The 24,194-nt window shown below is 38.0% G+C and overlaps 2 protein-coding genes across 3 annotated transcripts; both read left to right on the forward strand.

Moving 5' to 3' along the window:
- Positions 1-1,485: 1,485 nt before the first annotated feature.
- LOC146160483 (uncharacterized) lies at positions 1,486-15,815 on the forward strand. 2 transcript variants are annotated; one of them, XM_083384071.1, is made up of 12 exons: positions 1,486-2,283; positions 5,975-6,076; positions 6,230-6,364; positions 6,489-6,746; positions 7,026-7,163; positions 11,600-11,701; positions 11,969-12,122; positions 12,488-12,616; positions 12,936-12,958; positions 13,513-13,684; positions 14,577-14,659; positions 15,144-15,815. In XM_083384071.1, exons 1-12 carry the CDS (start codon positions 2,217-2,219, stop codon positions 15,302-15,304), a joined length of 1,524 nt encoding a protein of 507 aa, XP_083240197.1. In that variant the 5' UTR covers positions 1,486-2,216; the 3' UTR covers positions 15,305-15,815. The 2 variants fall into 2 exon arrangements, with proteins under 2 accessions (XP_083240197.1, XP_083240198.1); XM_083384072.1 differs by having other exon boundaries at positions 6,233-6,364; positions 15,144-15,775.
- A 5,488-nt stretch (positions 15,816-21,303) lies between these two features.
- LOC146160484 (uncharacterized) lies at positions 21,304-22,999 on the forward strand. Its single transcript, XM_083384954.1, has 2 exons — positions 21,304-21,447; positions 22,160-22,999. Exons 1-2 carry the CDS (start codon positions 21,304-21,306, stop codon positions 22,997-22,999), a joined length of 984 nt encoding a protein of 327 aa, XP_083241080.1.
- The last annotated feature ends 1,195 nt before the right edge of the window (positions 23,000-24,194 follow it).

The following is a 24,194-nucleotide window of genomic DNA, read 5'->3' on the forward strand; positions in this document are numbered from 1 at the left end:
ACTTCCACCATTAAACGTCGCACTTTGTCTTTATTTTTTTGTTAAAGGGGCACTAATCAGTTTACAGTTGAACTGTCGCACAACTTTCACTGTTCGGTGTCGCTTCTTACCAGCATTTTTTCACTAAGTTGCTTTTTAGATTTTTTTCTTGAATTTTTGTTCTAAAAAATACTTAAATCTTATTTTATCAAACGTTGACACGACATAATTATAGAAAACTATCTCGTCGCTATGAAAAATTTTAAGGTTTTGACCGACAGTCGGTTTAATCTTCAACTTAGTGTGAAGGTTACTCTTCAAATGGCTAAGCGCTTAATCGATTATCCTGGGTAATGGATGTATAAGGCTTATTACCGTAGTCAAGTTTACCTGGTGCAATCTCCCGAATATGTACAATGGTAAAAAAAACATCGACTTGATCTTAAAATGATCATCGCCGCCACATGGAATAAATCCGAATAACAAGCTTAACGACCAAATACTTAGTAAAACAAAACAAAATTAGTCACTACATAGGCTATTTAGTAAAACAAATCGATTGTTTCTATTTTCTTTGTACGGTACTAATACAATTAAATATTTCTTTTTGGGGCATGCACTAATACGAATTTGAATTAACAAACAAGGTACATAATCCTTACCACTTCGTTGATTTTCAAAATCCTAATCCATAGTATTTTATGGTCGGTTATTTTAATAATTTTTTTTCGAAATTCTATTTAATCTCTTAAAACAAAAAGTTAACAAATGATATTTTTGAATATACAAATTTTCAATTTAATATCGTCACAACTTTTGGAGATACCATTTCCCAAACCAATTCCGGCGCGCCAAGTTCGCCTACGTGGTTAATTCCCCACTACAGGGGTCACCAATCTCTTTAAACCTAAGGGCTTTTCAGTTTTAACCAGTTTGATCACGTTGAGTAAAAAATAATTATAATTAGTTTTAAAATTAATTTTATTTTAGTAGATTTTTATCCTTAACCTAGACCAAAATGATTTATCATGTTTGAACAATTGCCCATTTGGGAAAAGGGGGATACGCCTCTCAAGTCTACCGAGGGCTCTCATGTCTGATCTCAAAAATATCTCAACAATATTTCTTTTTGTGCAACCAACGATAAATTACTCATAAATCACTGGCTCATAGCACCCCTCTAAAAATCTCTAGTTCGCGAATTTATAAAGAAACTAACATACAAAAAACATATTTCCAGTTATTTTTTGCCGAATCTTGAAAATTGTCCAATTTTTTTAATAATTAATTATTTATGGTGGGTAATTAACACTCACAACCATGCTGTGTCAGGTCTTATTTTAATCACCATCACATTCGAAGGTTAGGCAAATTAATACCGGAACCGTTTGCAAATACATTTTATGAACCGATCGGCGAGCTTTTTTCTCTCTGTGAACGACCACAAGCGTCTTGTTTATATTCAAAGACGGCAGCCAGACAGACGGCTTACTGCTTGATCGGGCTTGCGCGAGCGTTCTGTTGCCGTGTTAATTGGTAAGCTATTATCCAGATCAGCTGATTTATCTGGGCCAGAAATGCACTGCCAAGTGCATATTTGTTTATGGCGCCGGCGATTTTAACTGCTGCTGGACAGCTCACACTCGCGACTGGGTATCTCTTTTTCTTGACGGTTGAATTGTTTAAAGTTGTTTCAGTTACAACCAGACTGTTATCTAATCTAAGAAGATAAATGTATAAAAAGAAGGTTTTGACTTAGGGATGTCATGTCTGTTTTACTCGATACCGTGTGTATGTATAAAACAGCAAATCGTTATCTATTGTGGCACTTTGTTTTGTATGGTTCAACTTGTCTCACGGTTTCTAAACAGCTACACCTTACTCAAGAAGCCAGTAAGCTTTGAGTTGTGGAACCGAACCCAGGAAATCAAAATTGTTTTGGGTGTCAGGATAGTTTAGACTAGTTTTACTGTCGTGTTTATTGGATTTGTGATCAACCAAACGATTTGGTTGGGACCCGCGGGCGGACTAGGGTCTACTCTAAATCATAGCCTTCAAACGCAAATCAACCGTTTTATATTGAAATAGCTTCTTAATTTTATTTAGTTAGCAGTTGCGCCAATCTACAGCATACTATTATTGACTTTGAAGACCAATGCAGACCGAACGTCCTAAGGTGGTACTCATCTGATATAAACGATTGGATTTAGCTGTTTACTGAATCAAAGCAGTCAGCGATGCAAGTTTCCAGGATTGGGATAATATACTTTCTTTGTTATATGGCAATATCCGCATGGTGCCAAGGTAAGAAACATATCTTATTGTTCGTTTAATTTTGGTGTATTTGTTTTATTTTTATTGTGTGAAATTTTAAACCCACAGTCAATTGAGTTAAAAAATGTGTAGAAACTAACAACATTACGAGCTGGCGTTGGTGTTACACGAAGGCTAATACATATGATTTCTATTAACCTTGCTCAAATTAACTCCTTTGACTCTTATACACCAAGTTCTAACACACATAATATTGGGCCGACGTTGTTGGTTGCCTTAAACCTTACAGACTTCGTCACGTTTTGTGCTGGCAAGTTTTGTTGAAAGGGCAGTGGTTCTTTGGATGGCGATATAATGACAATGCGGCGCTCTTTCGGGACGCTTAAACATCTGTGTGTCACAAAGCCAGCCAGATGTGTTTGCTTAGCTTTGCGAAATTATTTCTTGCCTAACACCTGTTCACTCTTAAGCGGCGGCCTGTTTTGCCGAATCCTGACTAAAAGCAATTCGATCTGCGCAGCGGCTACACCACACTTTAGATTGGGTGAGGGGTGGGGAAATATTGGCATTAAACGTCGTGTCGTTTTTTTTGTAAAGGCTGGTGAACATAGGTAACTTAGTTAGTGGGGTAAAGCTGTTTGATTATTCAGTTTAATTAGATGATACATAGAGTATTAATTATATTGAAGCTTAGGTTTATACCATAGGCCCACTTAGTTTAACTTTCGTCATCCAGTGTACGATTTCGGACGTGTTTCAAAATTCCCATTATTGCTGCGTGATAGTGAGGGCGTAAACTTGTTTTTAAAAAGATAGCTTATACTAAATGCGTTTTACCAAGCTGAAATATTTAAAAGGCGCTTTGGCGCTTTCTCAATCTGCGTTAACAAAGTCCGGAAACAAGGGGAGAAAATTGTCGGCTCGTACTCCAAGTGGGAGGGGAACTTCTGTGACATCACGCTTTGGCAAACAGCCGAAATTGACGCGGAGCAGCCATTGTTTGTGAAGTCACGGCCGCGTGGTGTGCGACGTTTGTTAGATTCACACAGTGAAACCAATTAGCTGACGCAAGCAGGTAAGGATGACATTAACCACCTTTATTATGTTGTTTTCCGTCAAATGTGCCGAGCTTATACAATATGGCCAAATTTTATTTTTTGGGTTAGTCACTTCGCCCAAATGCATAATTGTATAAAGACAAATCAAGTCTGCGCCTTAAGATTCACAAAATACATGCTCTAATTTCGTTGGAAACATTTAAGGTAAAATTGAAATAGTATTCCATGAATCACGATTGATGCTGCAACTTCTATGTAAACGCTCTATACGTGCAGACCCAAAATCTTGAATATATAAATACGACCACCAGATTTATAACAAGCGTTGGAGAATAGTCAATCGAGCACCTGGACGCCGAAGTCGCTGCGACGGCGACAGACGAAAGAGCTCGCCCACACAGCTGTCGAACGCGCGCGGGAAACAGGGCGTTTTCTAATTGCCGGCTTGCCTTGGTCGACCGCTTCCCCTCCACGACGGGGCCGGTGGGACTCGCCACGTTAAACTCTTCGCGCTTGTTGCAGCAGACGGCAATTTGATCGAGCTGGAGACGCTTAAACACGTGTCCAAACATGAAGCCTGCAATAAACAATCTGTGCAAATACCAGACGTCTCGCGCGTTCTCATGTACCACCGTAAATAGCATTTGCAATATAGGAGAAATAATAGACCAAATTTTTCGCATGTCAAGGCCAAGCGGAAGAACATTTTGCCTGGGTTGTGCAAATAGTTTGTTCTTATAATATGAATTTCCTAATACATGTTAATAGACTTCTTGGACGGACTTGCTAGTCGATTAAACAAATTTGCAAATAATTTTCCTTCTACCAGATAAGTGCAACCGGCAAACTTAAGCTACACTTTTAGACGCGATTTAACAATAATTCATCAAAATGGTTAAAAGGCTAAATATCATAGTATCACAAGACTTTCTATATAAGGGGATTTTTCCACCGAAAATTTCACACGTCATATGTTTGTTTGGGAGACCAGTCGAAAAGAATTACGTCGTTCCATGTCAAGCACATTCGGAAGCGATTTTGCATTATTTATATGCACTTGACTGCTGGAGGCACGTCGCCTTGCTCCGGCAGTTGCTGACACCAATTGTGCAGCAAACAACCGCCCCCGAAACAAAGGAAAGATTTGGCTTTCTTCCATTTCACACATGTATTTCGCCCTTTCCAATTTTCATAACAGATCTTTCCAGACGCTCAGCCACTTCCCAGCTACGTGACGCGTCTACCCGCAAACTGAAAATGGCTATACCAAATGCTTTGACTTTGGAGATAGCAGTTGACCAGTAAATGGGCACCTGTTAAAACAGAAGGGGATATAAACTACTAAATTTATGGCTTTGTAGAATCAAGCTTTGTTTGCCTTGGTTGTTTTTATATCAGCCATCGGTATTTACTTTAAAGTCAGACATGTATTTAGGAGACTGTAAAATGCATATCGTCGTTTTATTTTTAGTTGCATTCTGTTGGTTTTGTCATGCCCATGGCTTATAATGTGATTTCTCCATGTAACAGTTTCTAGTTTTTTTGACATATGTATTTGTAAGTTGGCTACCACAAGCACTCCATATTCGTGATAATACTAGTGTGTAAAGTCGTTTCTATGCTATTGTGAATGACTGAACTTATTCAATCTATTTTTACGACTTGATTTATCAGTCGCTATCGCAATTCTTATTTCCTTGACCTTTTTTTCACGACGGTTTACTGCTTTGCTGCGACGTGGTCGCTCTAAGTAGGATGCTTGTACGGCCAAACTATGTCACCGTATAGTGGATTATGCTAGGATGGCTTCTTTAAGTATCAACATGTTGTATCTTATTTTCTTCTCGTAGTTCTTATATGTGCTAGCAATGCGTAATGTGATTCCTTAAACATTGGATTCAAAAAATGTCGACATGCATGAAATGCCCTTGTACCGTATAAAAAGTTTTATTGTAAAAGGCGCGAAGTGAATTAATGATTCGAGGTAATCGCAGCATTAACTCACGTTGCAATCCGCAACAACGCTATACACTGAGACATTTCCTTTGACCTGTAAGCCGCAGTCTACAGACGTAGGTCTGTAACCGCCATTATCCGGCATACTACTTTATTGGTTGAATAAAAATAGTTGATATTTCGTTGCTACGGTTTGCGGTTGAAATACATTTCGTTCCCATCGTTCGACAGCTCGCTCCTCGGTTTTAAGTGAAAAAATCATATTAACTTGATGATGTTTTTTTCAGATCGAACTTCGCCTAAACGTTTCATAAGGATGTTAGAATAATCAAGATTTTGCTTATGATTTCTATTATTACTGCTGTTTGAACGTTTGAACGGAATTTTTTGATAGGCCAACTTGGTACAAAATTGCCAATTTAACGTCAGTTCCGAAAGATCATAGAACCAAATAGTTTTTACGTAGCCAAGATCGGAATACAATTTTTAATGTACAAGTTTCACAGTATGATGTCGAAAAAAATTTTCCCGGGCTAGTTATTTATGTTATATTGTAAATATTGTTAAGATTTTTTTGTAAATATATATTTTGATACACGCTCTCAAGCATTAGAAAGACTAAGCAGCTAAACGTGCACAAACAACAAAAAAGTTTGCGGGTTTAGCGCACCACTTTACCTTCACTACAGTAAAGTTATATTCAACAGGTACAGGATGTCCATTTCACGTGTGTACAGCAGAGAATCTAAAGTGTGCCAACAAGCGATTGATGCGAAACGCAGACGGTTGTTTCATTTGTAAATGCGACGGTAAGTTAATCATCGCTCACGTTGTATCGCCCATAAGTTATTCAGAGTCTACCTCAAATCAGAAAAGTTTTCTTTATGTCATGCTCACAACCTTCATAAAGTTATTTTTCCTGTGCCTATAGTGCGCCCACTTAACGCGTTTTTATCTACCAGCAGGTAACAGCGCAAATAGGACGCAGCATCCTTGCTTATTGCACGGCTGTACTGTTGAGCTACTAAAATGCGAAAGTTCTAAGCTGCGGAAAGACGACAAAGGATGCGCGCTGTGCGAGTGCGAGGGATCGGGAAGTAAGGCTTGTTAATTCATTCAATCTGCCTGTATGAAACAACCTTAACTTTTGTGTAAGACTTGGAGCATAGCAGGTTTCTGCATTAGGCTTATGTCACTCACACATGCCTTGCCCTTTCGCAGCAAACCAAACTGTGCCGATTAAATTCGGAGATTCGGCTTCGTCAGGGGGCAGAATCCCTTTGTTCGATAGCGGCGGCAGCAACACACCCGCATGTCGACAGCCAAACTGCACCGCTGCAGAGTTGAATTGCAGTCGACTGGCACAGGGCCCCAGCGGTTGTCCTGTATGCCGGTGCGCGCTCGAGAGCGACGGATCTGACGGGATGCTGATCGGATCAGTGAGCAATCCGATATTTAGTGAGACCGACCTTGACATCGGTAAGATTATTTTGTTTTTGTATTCTCTCTGGTAAACTTAGCAGATATTTACAAAAGTGCTTAGGGTCAATTCTTCGTTGTTTAGATCGTTTTTATATATCATTATTTGAACAGTGCCTTTTTAGTAACTTTAGCTATATTTGAGTGTATTCTACAGTCTAACTCTATACTATAGGCTAAAGGACACTCTAGATAACTTAAACAATTAGTCACGCTAAACGCACTTTTGTCCACACTTTTATTTGGGTAACTAACAAGATACTCCGCTCATGCGTTTAGGTCAGCCCTGTCCAGATCCTCACGAAATATTGGAAGACGAAATGATGAGAGAAGGGGTGAACCGGGGAAGAAGACCACTATATAAACTGGTGCTCAAAAAGCTCCGAAAGGGATTTAAGCCTGGAAAGAAATACAAAAGTGAGTAGCTATTCGCGGGTAATGCTTTTTGTGATTCAGTTTAAATGCAGCTACGGATTAGTCGTGCTTTAAGTTTATCAACGTCGGTTAGCTCTTTAAAAAAAATACTATGCGTTTGCGCCCCAGCCAGAAAGGCTTCTATGCAAACGATCATATATGATGTTGACAATTAGCTCGCAAATTCGGGTCTAGTGTCAGTTTGTCTTGCGTCATCTGGCGATCTGGATTAATGTAAACGAGTTCATGATGCCAATTTTATAATGATATTTTATAATGAAAATACATTAAGAAAACAGTCCAGTTATAGTGTTTTATCTTGTGACAACTGGTGACCAAACATTCATACCCATTTTCTTATAATTTAGATAAAGCACCTGATTTGTATGTGAATATAGATATTCCATCTTAAAACGAGAAGCATTGCTATCTACATCAGATATCCTTTGTGCTGTACCCGAAACGTTGGCGTTTGATCTTTCTAGCAATTCATAGTAATACCGCAAGAGTTTGGCGTCTGTGGGTCGATAAAACACTCAGGTAGACGGGAAATCTTTAGCGATAAATTAAGCAAAGAAGCCAAATTCTCAATTGCTTAGCGTTTTTATCGGTTAATCTTTCGAAAACTATTCATTGAGGGTCGCCATACTCTCAAATCCAGGAGTGTCAAATTTAATCAGAATCACAGATTGCGAGCAAAAAACTAAATGAGAAACTCCTGTCTACAAATCCGTGTCTTATTTCGGACTTGTTCCCTACACACACAGCTTTTTATATATAAAGAAACCTACGGTTAGGAATAATAAATCCGTTATAACGGTTACTGTATTTGTTTGCATAATAATTATTGATTTTATTATTTGTTGCTTCTATCTAATTTTACCATATCACTTTATTTTCGGCAATTTTAACGACAACGCATTGTACGCACATTGAAGTTGTTTTTTAAATGACGATTTACACTTTGAGAGTGGTAACTTGTGTATGAACACTTGAACAGTTTTCAGCTAAGCCTATTTTGGTAAGTATGTATGCAAATCACTTCGACCCCATGGCGTTGACAGATTGGACACCTTCATGCCCAATCTGTGCTGCGTGAGGTTTCGCTTGTGCTCCAGTTGATCTGAAGTGCATCTAGTTGAAGCAGACCTGATTAATTACGTTTTGAATGATGGCTGAAAGATACGCAATTATCACCTGGAGAATTTTATCGCGGTTAAAAACCCGGTTGGCCAAAGATATGACGTCATTGCCGACAGCAAAGTTTGTCGCTGTATTGTACGCGTCCGATCGAGCGTCGTTTTTGTGCTATCGCCGTGAACTAAGTAAACAAAGACATCAAATTTTGACGCGGCCTTGATAAAGCACTTCGAATGTGGAACCAGACAGCATTTGTCCCATACCCGCAGTTTATGAAGTGTTTTGGGTTTGTCGCTACAGGCTTTTAAATGCGCGCGTCATAAGCCCCTGGACTCGTCAATTTCCATTTTGCGGTCTTTCGGGTGACTTTCTCCGACTAAGTTAGACGGGCCCTAGCAAAAAAGAAATCACAGTAGTCTCGCCAATGCAGGAATCTCGCCTTAGCCCACCCATATTGTCTTGGAATTATTAAATTCAACTGGAATGACGTGTAGCCGAAACAGTTTAGTTTTAATTACATTGAAATATCTGAAGAATAGTTTCACTTTCTAATTTGGCAGACGCAGAAAACTTACATAATAATCGAAGTCTTGCTGTCACTTAAAAGTCAATTTAATTTACCGGTCTAATCAAGGCTTATAAGAGAGCCGGCAATTAAACGGTTTATTACGCATACCATACGCCACCTCCACAGTGTAGTTTGTTAATCGCCATTTTAATTGCATCGTCTGGTGTATAATAATCAATACACAATAAACAATTTTGGAAAATCATGTCAAAGTATTGGATTGAGTAAGATAAATTTCGTATAATACCCAAATCATTTTGTACCGTCAGCTGTTACAAAAACTGCTACATAAGTTTACCTGTTTCCTTATGAGTGATATGATTACATCAAACAACATCGTATAGTTTTTGCCCAATTATTTGCCTTCAAATCGCGTTACTTCTGATAATAGACAGTAGTGTCAAGTAAAAGCCCAAGAGATTAGCTATTTCAGCAAACAAACTGCTGCGTGACGATCGACTTAATTAGGCTGCACTTTCCTTTAAAGCTACCCTTTCGACTGCTGCCGGGCCCGGCGCCGTCGCTGCACGCTCCAGCTAGCTCGTTGGCGACGAAGTGGCTCAACAGATCTCATAAAGTCTCGCTAACGATGAGAGAACTTCTGGTACTTTCACGGCACGCCTGCTTGTAACTACAGGCCAATAACTGGCGGTCGACCAGGTCTTGTTTGCACATCTGATTATCGCCTTATGTTGATCGATACACTGGCATCTCGCGGCGGGCGCCGGCACACGACCCAAACAAAACCCAGGATTTTCGTCGACCAAGCCTCAGTCGAAAAACACAGGGGCGTAAACAGACAGAGTGTCTTGAAAGACGCCGGCGCGCGATTTGCAAGGCTTTTTCTTGAGGGTCGGGTTTCTTGCCGCAATCTGCCCACGCCTTTCATTTTGACCCGGTCGTACTTAAGGAGTCACGGTTCGCCGAAAGCCGCGAAATTCAGTCAAAAATGTCGGGGTATGGCGCCTACGCTCACTCCGTTAGGTGACGCTGTTTAAGTACTACGGAAGCGGCTATTCCATATTTGGCCAACTTTACGTCCCAATTCAAAATTACACCCCGAACACGGCGAACAGGTTAACATAGTTGTGCAGTCTAATACCGATTTTTTTTATCTTTTTGGAAAGTGGTTGCGCCACTTTCAGAGCAGAATCCCGACGCCTCTTCAAGTGATTTTCCGGCGTCGGTCTCTCGGTTGTTTATTCCGCAAAATAAGTGGAAGCGACTAAAATTACAATTTTTTTAAATCTTGTAAAACGATCTTGAAAAACAGAAAGTAATTCTCCTCGTAAAATTGTTTTAGAGTTGTGCTTTTGTTTTCGGAATGTTAACAGTATTTTTCTTTTGTCTTTCCCCAAAACATTATTTTAGCTACAAAGGCTTGTTTTTTTATTGACACTTCATTGACATATACACATTTAAAAATATATAAAAGTTTTTTCTTTTCCCTGTGCTATATTAAATTTGACACTGACGATTTTTGTTATAAAATCAATTTATTACCTCAAAAAATGTTTGTGGATATGTTCGATCATCACTTGTTATATTAAACTTATACAACAAAAACGTTGTCATCACATGCAGAGGCACCTCATTATCTTCAACATCCCATATTGAGTGACTACTTCCGACTCGTCGGTCAAACACAGCATTTCAGAATTTTAATAACAAATTCAGTAATATTTCCTTTTTTAACTTGGGAAAATTTTGAGATGGCAGGTTTAGGTTTGAGAGGCAAGTTCCAAGATTCGCCCAACCGATTCCGTCGTGTCTATATCCTGGTTTGACATTGATGGATTACTTTGCGAGGGGATTGTATTGCCATGAGGAAATAAATGTGTGTCATAAATAGGTAGCCACTAAACTTGTTGAATCATATTCCGACAGCTTTATTTAAATATTAGGTGAAAACTAGCACGAAGTCCCTTTCCTATTATCAGTTTCAAAACTAACGATTGATTGTCTAAGTGGTGCTTTATATTTGTCAAGCTTTGCGAAATTGAAATACATCGCTGTGCCTGCAGAACTAATACACGCACCTCTAGTGGTGTAGCGCCAACATGACAGTCGATTGGGTTATTACTCGTATTTACTATGACACTTAACCTCCTATGCTCGGTACCCGCGTAATTGCTTTGGTAGAAAGTTCATTTTCAGCGTCGTAAATATTAAAGCGCTAGAGGCTTACGCGATGTGGATGAGGCATTTCAGAGAAAAAATGACGGACCGTTGATCGAAGTAAATTGTTCATGAGACAACAACATCTCTGCGATATTCGCGGTCGTAATTTTGGTGTCGGACCAGACGACAGGCCGGCGGCCGAGAAACAAGATACGGCGCCGCTGAGTTTACAGCCTTACGACACCGAGTCGACTCTGTTTGTTCAGATAAAGGCACGGAAAAAACCTTGGCGTTGTTTTATGTGTGCGTGACAAAAATGTAATCTTGTTCTTTCCTCTCAACAAATTCTGTTGACGGTAAGTGACTGTGCATTCAAAATGATTTATCCAATTTGCCAGAGCTTAGCCGTCTAATACAAATGCGAAGATTGACGATAACGACGCGATTTAAGGCTCACTTTAAAAATATGTTTGTCAGCCGCGCGACTTGTGTAATTTGCGTGTGTGATTGACCCCGTCTCGCGCGCTACTTTTAAGTCGGGTCACAAAAATACTTGTACTTAGCGCTGTTTTTTTAGTTTTATATTTATAGATATTTGTCATACTTTCAGTTTTGGTCAAAGCCAGAAGCAAGTCGAAGCCGTTTAAAGCCGTACTGATTGACCTTAAGGCGGCGCCTGCGGGAACATCCGGCAAAGGCAGGAAACGGTTTGGTATGAAATAAACAAAATATTCAAGCACGAACTATCGCTTAACATTGAAACATCATTGTAGATACCCATAATTGTGCGTTCTCCAAATTTTTTTATTATTCACATACTATTTGTTTTCCAACAGTGCTATATCTCATACAAAAGATAGGAATTGGCTAAATACAGCTGTGAGGCAAAAAAATCTTGTTTTAAGTGGATCTTCCTTAACCTAGCAGTAGTTCTAAAAATTCGAAGTTGCCTATACCATCGACTTACTTTTAAAACCAGATGACGCAACGTGTGGGGCGGGAATATTGCAGCAAGTAGACGGCGTTAGGATTGTTCCCAACTGTCCCACCGCCGCTGTTGAAGGCGACACCAAGAACAAGACAAAGTTGCTCGTCAAGTGGATTGCGCCTTCATGCGGATGTGTTTACGTAAGGTAAATGCGCAAGTCTGAGTTAGTGAAACGTCAAGCATCGTTTGCGGTCATTAGCGGTCAACCTTTTTTGGCTACCAGCAAATGAAACGTAAAAGGAATTAGTGTTACCGAAACAAAAAACAGGTGTATCCAGGGACTGTGCACGAAAACGGTTTTTATAAGTTCAGGTGCGTCAGACAATCTTCCTGAAACGCTTCACAGTTTAAAGCTAATCTCACCCTATAAACGGTTTCAGCCATTTTCATATGTAAATTAAAGAAAATATACTAACATTTTTCACCAGCTTATCGATACTTAACTCGGAGTTCAGTTGGGATCAGGGTATTTTTCTACAGGTAATTAGAAATATCAGTTTTTGTCAACAGAGCCACTGTTATTGACTTCACCGACCGTGTTGCCTTCATGGATGAGGGTCTGGCACCAACCAGTGACGGCGTAGCCACTCCGGGAAAGGTGAATAAGGCGCTCTACAAGACCGTGTGTGCGCGCAAGAGGTTTGTGACGACGGTCGAAGACACTTAACATTTTAATAACTGGTTCTCTTAAAAAAATGCCGTTTGAGGTGACTTCTGATTAAATGTACCGCAGTATTGTTTAAACAGAAGGAAAATAATCAACTAAATGAAATTATCTTGAAACGTTTTTTAATCGTAAAACTTATTTTAACATATTTAGTTTTCCACCTAGGTCTATTTATATTTTATATTTGGTGAAATTTTTACTGTCATACCCTATATGCATTTTCATGCAACCATAATTTGGTTGTTAATCAGTCCGCATTTCGTTTATTAATCTTCTGTTCTTTTTTGTTAGAACCAAGAAGCCACGTCCAGCAGGTAATTGATGGTGATTATGCATGCAACTTCGTGTAAAAATACTATACCACAATTGCAAATAAGTAAAATATACAATATATACTTAGCTTAAAAAACGACATTTCAAGTGATTTTTTTTATTTGGTAAGGATTTTTGTTTACATAAACACAGATGCTCTTATCGGAATATAAGGTATGCACCGAATTACTACCACAATATAGTTGAAATACAAAGTAAAGAAGCGAGTATGTAATCACCCTGTTTCTTTTACTTGCTATTACGATAATGTTGTCAAATAGTCTTACTTTCAGTATCATATACTAACTTGTAGCCCCGGGCATCAAATAACTCTGTATGCTACTTACGAATGGCCATAACTCTTACAAATACCACTTCAAAATTAACCTTTTCTAAAACATTTTAGTAAATTAATATTTAATTAACGCAATCAGTGTGTAACTTGCTTTTTGGTTTAGCTCAGGATATTTTCCAGTCAAGGCTACTGCTATAGCTCTTGGCAGGTCACTTGGCTCCGATTTATAAGCATTATTAATTACAGTTGTGTTTTGTTTAGATAAAAATCCACCGAGAGAAGAAGTCAAGTCGTGGATTGCGACTGCGTGTTGCAATGCGGCTATTTCACTCTCGACGCCGTCTACAAAAAAGCGCATGGTTCCTCATGCAGCTGCTGAAATTTGTGAGCGACAAGCAAAACTGTACGGCAGAGGCTGGAATCCGTACAACAGGTAAACTTGAATACATGTTACTGACATCACGTTACTGCAATTTCACAATATACAGATCAAAGAATAAAAAATGGAACGAAATATGGCCTACGGTTGTGCACTGTAGAGCAGGGGTGGGAACCCTTTTACCGGGAAGCCATAAAGTGGAATACTTTTGTTGTATTTCGATGAGAGTCCTTTAACATGTTTCAACCTCTAGTTTGTTAGAAAAACGAACATGACCCTTTATAAGAGATTTCTACAATAAGAGGATTCTGTCAAACAATAAGAGATTCTGTCAAACGGACTGATCGCCACCAACTGAAAAATATAATTCGCGCCAAGCGCTGAAAAAAATTGCTACTAGTCTTGTTTTAAAAAAATAATAAATACAGATTCGAAAAGGGCTATGGCCGCGGGCAGTTTTATTCAAATTACGCTAGCACATAATAGCTAGATTGATCTGCGGCCGACATCTCTTTATCAAAAAAGCTATATGGCGTCACAAAAAGAGCCATAAATGGCTCGCGAACCATGGTTTCCCGACCCCTGCTGTAGAGGTCAGCTAAACACTAATAACATTCAAAAATCCTAGTTAAGAAACATAGTTTGAAGACTTAATGATGCTAAAAGTAACAAATCTCAACTTTTTTAATGATATTCGATTGTGCGTTCTCCTGGATAAAAGGAAATGTAAATAAAGCAACCTTTTTTTATTTCGTCATGTCTTTGTTCTTCTAATTCTTTGTTTCGTTTTGTAAAATTTTCGATAAACACAAAATTTAAAGCAACCCAACCGAACCTCTGTGAAAGGTTTACCGAACTTCAGTGAAACTCTATTAATCTATCACTGAGTTCCATTTGTGGAAGGTACCAACCAATATTCAACTCTTTCTGTGTTTTATTTTACAAGGTATCGCGTAATGCAAAGAGCTTGCAAAAGAGAATACAAGAAATGCTGCTTAATGATCTATGAAGTCATGAAACAGAAAGGAAGTACGTATTACTTTATGTACTTTATGTAAATGCTTGATTGGGAGTTTAATCGTTTAAAACGCGCGTTTTATAACGCCGTTACGCAAAGGTTACCCTATACGGCGGGGGGTACGCCTTGTGTAAGTCTAGGGCGTAACAAAATAACTCACTATTTTCTGATATCGTACTTTTGCGACCTGACCTTTAAGCGCTCAAAGAGCCACTGTGTTCTAGAATCTAGACCTAAGACCTATCTATCATGTTTAAACCCCAATAACCAACTTGTTTGTAGGGGTTCCTTTCATACACAAACATAACCGCAATATATTTTTTTTGTTTAATTTCTTGTTTTGTGATCCCCTATTTATCACAAGATATGGGAATAGTAAAGTCAGTTGTAATTTAGACCTGAGATACTTTAGTTTACAGCCTCAAATCACCATCCACATTTTTTTATCATTTCGGTATGCTTGTAGGCCTAATCAAATTCCCGCTTTTTATGCAGCCGTGTTTAAACCGACGAGCGGTACGGGTCGCCCTGGTGTCGCCGCCCCTTCTGCCTACCCAGCTTCCCATCGCTCATCAAAGAAACGACCAAATAAAAATAAAAATAAGAGGTTGCGTCTCAGAAGACGGAAGAGCAAGAGTCATCTGTCGATGCGCTGAATGAAAATGACTTTTGCTTTTGCGCAACTATTTTGTTCCTTTTCATCTCTTTTCCATCGCTCGTCTAGCTCGTCACGTCGTCCTTCAATGTAAAGTCCTTGCCAACGCACGACGCAATGGAGAAGCCCATTATTCCACGATGGTTGTATTACCGAATTCAACTATGTTTTAAAATAGAAGGCCTATTAGGTCGAAGTCATGCGTGGCCCACATGATGTTGATTCGCTGACAAGAATGAAAAGAAATACATCATGATTGGAATATGTTTGAAGATTTTGAAGCTTGCTCACTTTATTTAGTTCTGCATTTATGTTTTGACAAAAATGCTCAATGCTTTTCTTTTCGCGTTTTTATCGTTTGTAAATAAGAATATTGAGTTTGCTATTGCGCTTAAAAATGTTTTATTCTTTGTCTACAAATCTGACACAAATGAAGAGTATTTTTAAACTACAGCCAGTGTAGACAATTAGTTTTCTTGCAAATTCATTAAGAGGAGAATAAATAGCTATTTTCGTTGTTTTATTAAGGCAGTATCCAAGCTTTTTATTAACTGACCCCAATTTACATAAAATGAAAACAGCATTCACATGCGACCTTAGATTGTTTTCTAAAAAATTATTGAACTAAATACCGCGAACGATTGATTATGATGCTTAAATTATACACAATTTCAGAGAACTGTGGCTACGCATGTGTACTAAAATGAGAAGTTTAAATAACACGAGGATTTAAACACATAAAAACATGATTCTTTTCATTTATTTTAACATTTTTAGTATATCCGTGGTTTAAACGAGTGCAATGAAAAAACTAAAACTACAGGAATCGGCGAGTGATGGCGGCTCCGTTAAAAGGCTAGGCGACCCCACATGGGGACGCGACCCATAAGTTAGAGACCACTGTATAAAGTATACTTCTGGAGATAAGATCAATATAGACTCAGTGCATAGGGTTAGAAACGAGTATTAGCATTTAGGGGGAACTATTTATTAACCAAATAGTAATTCTTTTTTAATCCAAACATTTCAGGAACTGTTAGTTGAAATAAAACATCAGAAAATAGTGCCATATATAGATGGGGGACATCACATAGTGACTTTATTAATGTAAAAAAAAAATTATTAACATGTAAAAAATTATACACATTTTTTTCAAATAGGTCCACAAGTATAACATCATAATCGGCATTCGTGAGTGATCTACCAGTAACTCTTCGATATAATCGTAATTTAGCAGAATATCTAGATTATGAGACCTGAAAATATCGCCTTCATAACTATAAAGTATTACTGTCGTTCATAGGATACTTTTTTTATGGTTACCCAGATCCGGAATAACATAGACATGTTATACATAGTTTGTTTAAGGATTTTGTTTAAGCAATTTGCAAGGGTATGCAGTGAAGTTAAAAAAAGAATAGTTTTATTTATTTTACCTACCTGTACATTATTATGCAATAATAAGTTACAAGCCGAAAGGAAAAGACGCACGAGAAATAAAGATAGATAGCACCTAATAAAAAGCGAGTGCAGGTATACGTTTACTTTTGTGCAGATATACGTTTACAAACTGGCCCATTTAACTCAAAAAGCTGCGAGATACCTATTTCCTATAGCGCAATATAGTATTCTGATTTTTTCACTGTTTTCACCGTGTTCTTGATTATCATTAAGGAAGGCAAAGTTTTGGCGTATTTACATCGATAAATCACAAAGCGAGCACAAATCAGTAAACAGTTTAGCAAATCATTCTCATTTACAGTTTCAAACAGTTAGTGGAATGGCTTGTTGGGATATAAAAAGTTTGAATGAAATCTAGGCTTGTGACCAAAGTTAAGCGTAAACGGTGCATTTGGGTTATTTAGTTGAATTGTTATACCTAAGTACTTAAATGAGTGTTCTGGCCACTCGAGGCCTTTGTTCGCGTAAGGTTTTTCTGTCGAAGAACGATTTGATACTACACGGAATGCAAGCGATTTTTGCATACTAATTTTATATCCGGACATGTCTCCGAAATATCGTCAGCGAGAATAGATACTTGAAATTCGTCGTCCTTCAATTGTAATGCAACTAATTCACCGTTACGCCACGCCGTTGCTAGACATTTAATACATATAGCAAAAAAGAGTCGGGAGATAATGGGTCGTCATGTTTGACACCTCTTTCGATTATAAATTCGCGCGACAAAAAGTTGTTGTTGTTTTTTTACAGGTAGGTAAAATTTCCTAATGTAATCCCAACCAACAGTGCCAAACACTTTGTAAATGTCCAAGGAAGAATGGAGCCTGGAATTTTATAAACGTCGGAGGAATCCGTAATTTCAAACAGTATTAAGCGGAGATTAACTATCCACAATACATCAGCCCTCCATAAAACCATTTTGGTCTCAACTGATTAGGTACTCGATAATTGCTTTGTTCTGTTGTTTATAACTTATGATATAATTTCATAGTCGGCAATAAACAGAGAGATAGGGCGATAATTAGTTATCAGCGAAATATCTTGATGTGGCTTGGGGATCAACGTTACAACACCTTACGCTTGACTTACTGAATTTATCGGTTTCTTCAGTATACATCCAAGCATCGTAAAACAAGTTTTTTAACTCTTGCCAAAAAGTCTGATAAAATTCTACTGGCAATCCATCAAGGCTCGGGGACTTATTCCGCAGCATAGAGTTAATTGCTGATAAAATTTCATCAAGCGTGATTGGGCGTTCGTTCTATTCTTTCTGTATCGCGCCTAGCCTCGGATATAATAAGTGTACGTTGAGTTGTGCTTAAGTTTATTTGGAATTGCATCGTTTGTATAGACTTTCAAAACAATTGGCAAGTTCTTTCAAAATATCCTTTTGTTCTGTTTGGATTTGATCACACACTTTTAGGCGGTTGATTGATTTTTTTGGACGTTGCGTTTCTCTAAATTTAAAAAGTACTTGGTTTTATCACCCTTCTCTGCCCAGCTTTTTTTCACCCTTCTCTGCTTCTAATAATTGCACCTTGTGTACGCTTTTCTATCAAGTTATCTAGCTCCAGTTTTAAGTTGGCCAACTTATCGGTTTAACCATGTTGGATTTATTTGTTAGCGTTAATTCCCGTTCAATGCCTTGTATCGCCCCTTATAAATATTCCTGTTGGCTGTGGTTTGCTAGTTTTATTTTGGCGCTGTGTTTAATGGATTCCCTAGTCCTAGGCTTGCCATTTTTTAGAAACGTAAATCCGGGACGCATATTAAAAACTGCAAATAAACTTAATGTAGACCTAATACAAAAGATTTAATGCAGGTAATTAACTTAACGGGGTTGCGGTTGTTTTATATTTTGTCAGGAGGTATTTTCCAGGCCCCTATTTTTAAGGGTGGGCTGTCTAAGTAGCCTAATTTAAATTGTAACGGAGAGTAATGTTCTGTATTGTGAATAAAATGAGTCGGATAAATACTTTGTATAAGTAAAGTAGGAATCGGCCCTCGTGAAAGCAGCAACCATATTAGGCCGTACGTACATGTTGGAAAAGGCGCTGCTGTGTACATTGACAAATTCGTATTCCTGGACCAAATCATACTCAAGCATAAGTTAAACAAAATGTAGGATTCCATCAAGCTGGCCTCTTAGAACTATTACATATTATGCTGTACGTCATTTGTTTGAGCCGCGTGTTTTTGCCGATGATTTAAAAAGGCAATTTGACATGTTATTAAGTAATGTTACGGATAGCGTAATATCCTGGCTTGAGTGCTAAATAGTGTGTAACGTCAAAAAAACATTTTACTTTTTTCTAAATAAAACATTTTAATTTCTACAATCGTTAATTGTTATATACAGCATATATGTTGGTTGTCCCTTGACTATTTTTTCCTTATTGTGCCTGAAATGGGTTAACTAAATGATTCCCCACAAATGGAGTTAAACAAAAAAGTATTACTTTTATAGTTTTGAGAAAGAATTGCTAAATGGCTAACTCAAGAATTTTTACATTTTTAATTTTTTTTTGGTAAATCTCAAATTGAAAAATCCGGGACAAATTGGTTAACCGGCCGGGACACCGGGACAAGGCCTTAAAACCGGGACTGTCCCGGCTAAACCGGGACGTATGGCAAGCCTACCTATAGTCCCTATACGTATTGCGCGCTTCGTGCTTTTAATTTAGGCCTAATCGTTATTTAGCGAGAGATTTGTGTTTAGTTTCCAGTATCCTCTGCCACGAGGAGAACTCGAGTACTATTTTTTTGATCTGAGTTAATGGCTTGTGTGATATTTGCGGAACTTACTGTAGGTAATTTAGCGATGACTCCGATATGAAAAAGAAATCAATACACGTGGCGGTCATGGGATTAACCGGAAGCCTATTGACGGGCTGTTGGGTGCAGATATCGAAACGCGTCACACAACTTGTAAGAATGCATGTGCGATAAAACACTGGCACGAGAATTTCGGTTAGAATGTGAGAGACCCTGGTTTTTATTATTATTACCCTGCACAACTGTATTATAATTACCTCCCAAAATAACTCCGAGTTATCAATAAATGCTAGTTTCGTAAATAGTTGTTCAAAAAACAAAGGGAATGTCGTTGTTTGGGGCGACACGTCCAAAATTTAAATTCTTTGCCTTCAACCGTTGACGAGGCAACCAGGTACCTCCCTTCGGGGTCTATTTCTAGCTCCTTAATCGAAATCGAGGTATTTTTTGTCAATAAAATGGCATCGCGCTGGATATCTGAGCCCAATACAATGTTTTGTGCGAGAATCGCAGTTTATGAGCGACATAACTAACATATAATATGACTGTTTTATCGTAATTAACATCTCCCCAACTTACAAGTTTACCTATAGATAAACGTATTCGACGATTTTAGGCGCTTGGATCAAACTGCTACGATGTTTTTTTGTGGACTCAAACTACTGTTGGTTAAAGAGATGGCCACTAGTTTAAAAGCCATTGTATAAGCCCTTTAAATAATGTCACCGTGGCATATAAGCAAAAATGTATCGTATTTTCCCCTTTCCTTAACGGCGAACTTATCGACTAGTAACAATACTAGTAGAAGAACCTGTGTACCCAAATTGATGTGATGCAATTTTAACCACGAAGGTCGTATAAACATTTCGTGCTACAAAAATTATTTATTAAAATATATTGGTTTAAAAAAAACATGCGAACATATTTTTTGGTGGGAAAACACACTATAAAAATGCACGTTTTAAGCCGACACAACGCACCGAGGACATACTTTCCGCTATGAACAAATAGCATGCTGGTTTATTATAAATCGCTTTGCGATTTTAAGGAGAACCGGACAGCAGATTGTTATTTAGCTTTAATGCCATCGATCCAACTATTCAAACGGAGAAAAAACAATGGGGCAATTGGCGGATTAACAACAGAGAGCGTCGTAAATGCCTAACTGCCTTATGTAGCGCGCTGGTGTTATACCCTGCTCAGTGCAACGAGACCTTGATGTCAGCATTTTCCCAGGCACCGAATGGCCTTTGAATCACTTAATTTTTTTAATCCATCCTCAAATGCAATGTGGAAGAATAACGGCGCCCGGGTTGCATTTCGTAAGCCGCTTTAGGCGCCTATGTTCACACAGCTAATTTACTGCAATGTTTAGTCGTTATAATTATTATATTAGCAGAAACGAAAAAGGAAAAGGCGTTCAAAGACAACATCTTATAACGTGTGGGCTATCTGCCGCATAGAAATGTAGACGCAGAAAAGCAAGGTCAGGGTAGGCGTTTTAAATCAAAAATTGTACAACTAAGTATTAGCTTATATAAACAAATTGCTATGTGTAACGTAGGGAAATTACTAGCATATATTATAGTTAAAACAAATATCTTATTCGAAAGTGAAATAAGGCGCCAGGAATAGGAATGTCGTAAAACTTGGTTTTCGTTCTAAATATAACGTTCAGCATTACAGAAAAATGTTTTATGAAACGTTTTACATGTTTTGATTTCAGAATTAATAATGCTAAAGGGTGCAATACAAATAAGTAAAATGCAAGTGCCTCATATGGCTTGCGATGATCGTGAAATTTCTCCGATTCGACATTCTTTTTCCATTGAATCTCTTATAAAGCGTGAGTTTACTTCCGAATGCCACGACATTAACTCTACAAACAAAGAAAGTTTATCTACAGAGGTATGTAATAAAGTTACACCTATATAACGTTCTATAAATGGATAAATGCTACTTTTCACATTATTTGCTCGAGGGCACATCCATGTTTTTTATAGTGCTAACGTTTCGACATAGATAGAGCGCTGGTCGACATAAGGCAGTGAATTTTTTTTAACCTAAAGGTGGATTGCGTTTCATGCTATATTTAAGTAAAAATTTTCAACTTAAAATGAAAGATATTTCAACTTAGTTTAACACAAGTTTTCTTATTAACATTTTTATGTCACCAAATACTGGTGCCAAGTTTTTCTTATAAATAAAATTCTGGCTAACTAAGTAAATTAATCAAATTCTTTTGCGCAATGCGAGAATGAAGAGGATGTAAGCTATATGGTATGTATGATATGCAAGTTTGTGCAACGCGTTAACTCACACGTGGCTTCTGTGTGGCCAAACAGCTGTTGTCTAAGGCCTTACATCTTGTTTTTCAAAAATCATCTTAAAAATCGCATTGGGCTTTTACAAATAGCAAACAAATGCTATTTTTAGGGGTCAATGGGCCACGTCATCTCTAAACAGCCCTCTATCCCAATATAAAAATACCTGGACCCATGTGAGCAAACTACGGCGCTCCACTTTAGCCACACAAAATCTTTAAACTACCGTATATTACATTTACACTTTGTGTACTTTTTTGTTTTTCGATATTTACCAAAATATAATTGTATTTCAGGCCTGCATTGGAGAGCACTTGAGCGGAAATAACAAGTTACTTCCCTACGTCCGTATGCATTACCCTGCACCAACCTCTAATAAGCAACCACTATCTACTTATCAGACAGCAAACGATATCATTGTGCCAAGAGTTTTCACTCCATACTCAAATTCCACGTCGCGTTCTCAAGATCTGGCGCATAATGTGACGCACGAGACTTTCGTCAAGGCAGGAAGTCCAACACTGGGCCTACCTTTAAACTATCATCAAAGGATTGCGGCTACCTATGCCACCTTGTCGGCCTTGGGCTTAGCAGGGCGATTAACTTCTTCATTACCTGGACATCAGCCGTCTGAATTTCCATTTTCCGGGACACATCTCGGAACTGATTGTCGCGACAGGCAAGTACCCAACTTCATGGATTACCGGAATCAAGCAACCACGAAACAACCAAGGACACCTCCTCGAATACCGAACTTCGCCGACAATGGAAAACACGATCAGGGTCTTCACAAAGACAACAATTCTCTACACAATTCACTTGCAGGACAACTTTCTTCATCATACACCAGTCAATCGTTTAAAGCTTCTGTAGCTTGTGAGAATACCCAGTCCGAGGTTGACAAAAAACGCATGAGAACGGCTTTCACAGGACATCAACTCGTAGAACTTGAGCGAGAATTTCATTCTGACATGTACCTTACACGCCTTCGAAGAATTCGTATTGCCCAAGCTCTAACTTTAACCGAAAAACAAGTTAAAATCTGGTTCCAAAACCGAAGAGTTAAGAGAAAAAAGGGAGATAAACCAGAACGTAATTCAAGTGGATCGGTGCAACTAAACAATGCCGAAACGTAGATTACTGAATTTATTTAGTTTTATTTATTATTATATTAAACAAAAAATGTTCATTGGTTTATAAAATAAACTTTTGTGGCTTCTATACAACGAATTTTTTTTTAAAGTTTGATGTCAGCACACGCGAAGCAGTTTTCCGTGAAATACGTTTCTAAATTAACTATTAAATTCCTAAAAAAGTTTCAAGTACATCCAGGTATCGTTTTTGAAACAGTATAAGTTACTTTACATCAATACTATAACTTTTGTATGCATAACCCAAAATGTTGCTTGGCTGCACTTTGGCTGTAATGCATTTATTTCGTTCCAATTTACAAAATTTATAGATGGTTTGTCAAACAAGTTTTGAGGGCCATTGATCCGCAGCTCCATGGTAATTACACAGTAACCATGTAAAAAACATACTAGGTTTTACGTTTATCCTTTTATAATACAAATTTGCCAAAAAATGTTACCAATTAGCCTCCAATTAAAAACAAACATTATGTAGGCCTAAAGTCAAATATGATTCGCGCAAAATGCGAAATTTTGTCTGGCATAGTTAAAATCAGGGCTGCGGAGTAGGTCGACAATGACACGTCTGACGCCAGCCAACAAAATAAACTTGAGTCCAACTCCACCCAATATGCTTCTTCTGTTAGGTCTCGAATCTATTTCCCTATCTGAGCCTATATTCAACCCCTTTACATAACGAAAATTATATGGATATGCAGCAATCCACTTAAAGGGGTGTCATATTTGTTAAACACTTATCAAAAACAACTTTGCCCAGTACAAAAAAACAACTTTCCTGTTTTGCCATTGCTTCCGCTCTTATATTTTAGTTGGTAAGCTTTATCATAATGGCAGCCATCACATCTTTGTAGCAAACACCAAAAGTAGAATTGGTGAACACAATTTCGGTACGTCTAAAGTTCCAGAAACGCCTCTGGAGTAAATATTATAAAAATTAACATTTAAAGGGTTAACTGGTTGACGTTTTTTATTGTTTTAGCACTAAAGAGTGTGACGGAGTAACTAAATTAAGAATATTATCGTACAATATTTTTTATCAGGTGTCTCTTTAATCACTAGTGAAGGAATTTTAAATACGATTAAAGTAAAGGCATAGAAAAACTTGTTTGTTAAGTATTCTGCGCACCTTGCAAAATTTGCGTCCGTCACGCAATACCCAATAGCCTTTTTTACTAAGAAA

Source organism: Ascidiella aspersa, chromosome 3 (assembly GCF_963924565.1).
Source record: "Ascidiella aspersa chromosome 3, kaAscAspe10.2, whole genome shotgun sequence".
Classification (NCBI taxonomy): Eukaryota; Metazoa; Chordata; class Ascidiacea; order Phlebobranchia; family Ascidiidae; genus Ascidiella; species Ascidiella aspersa.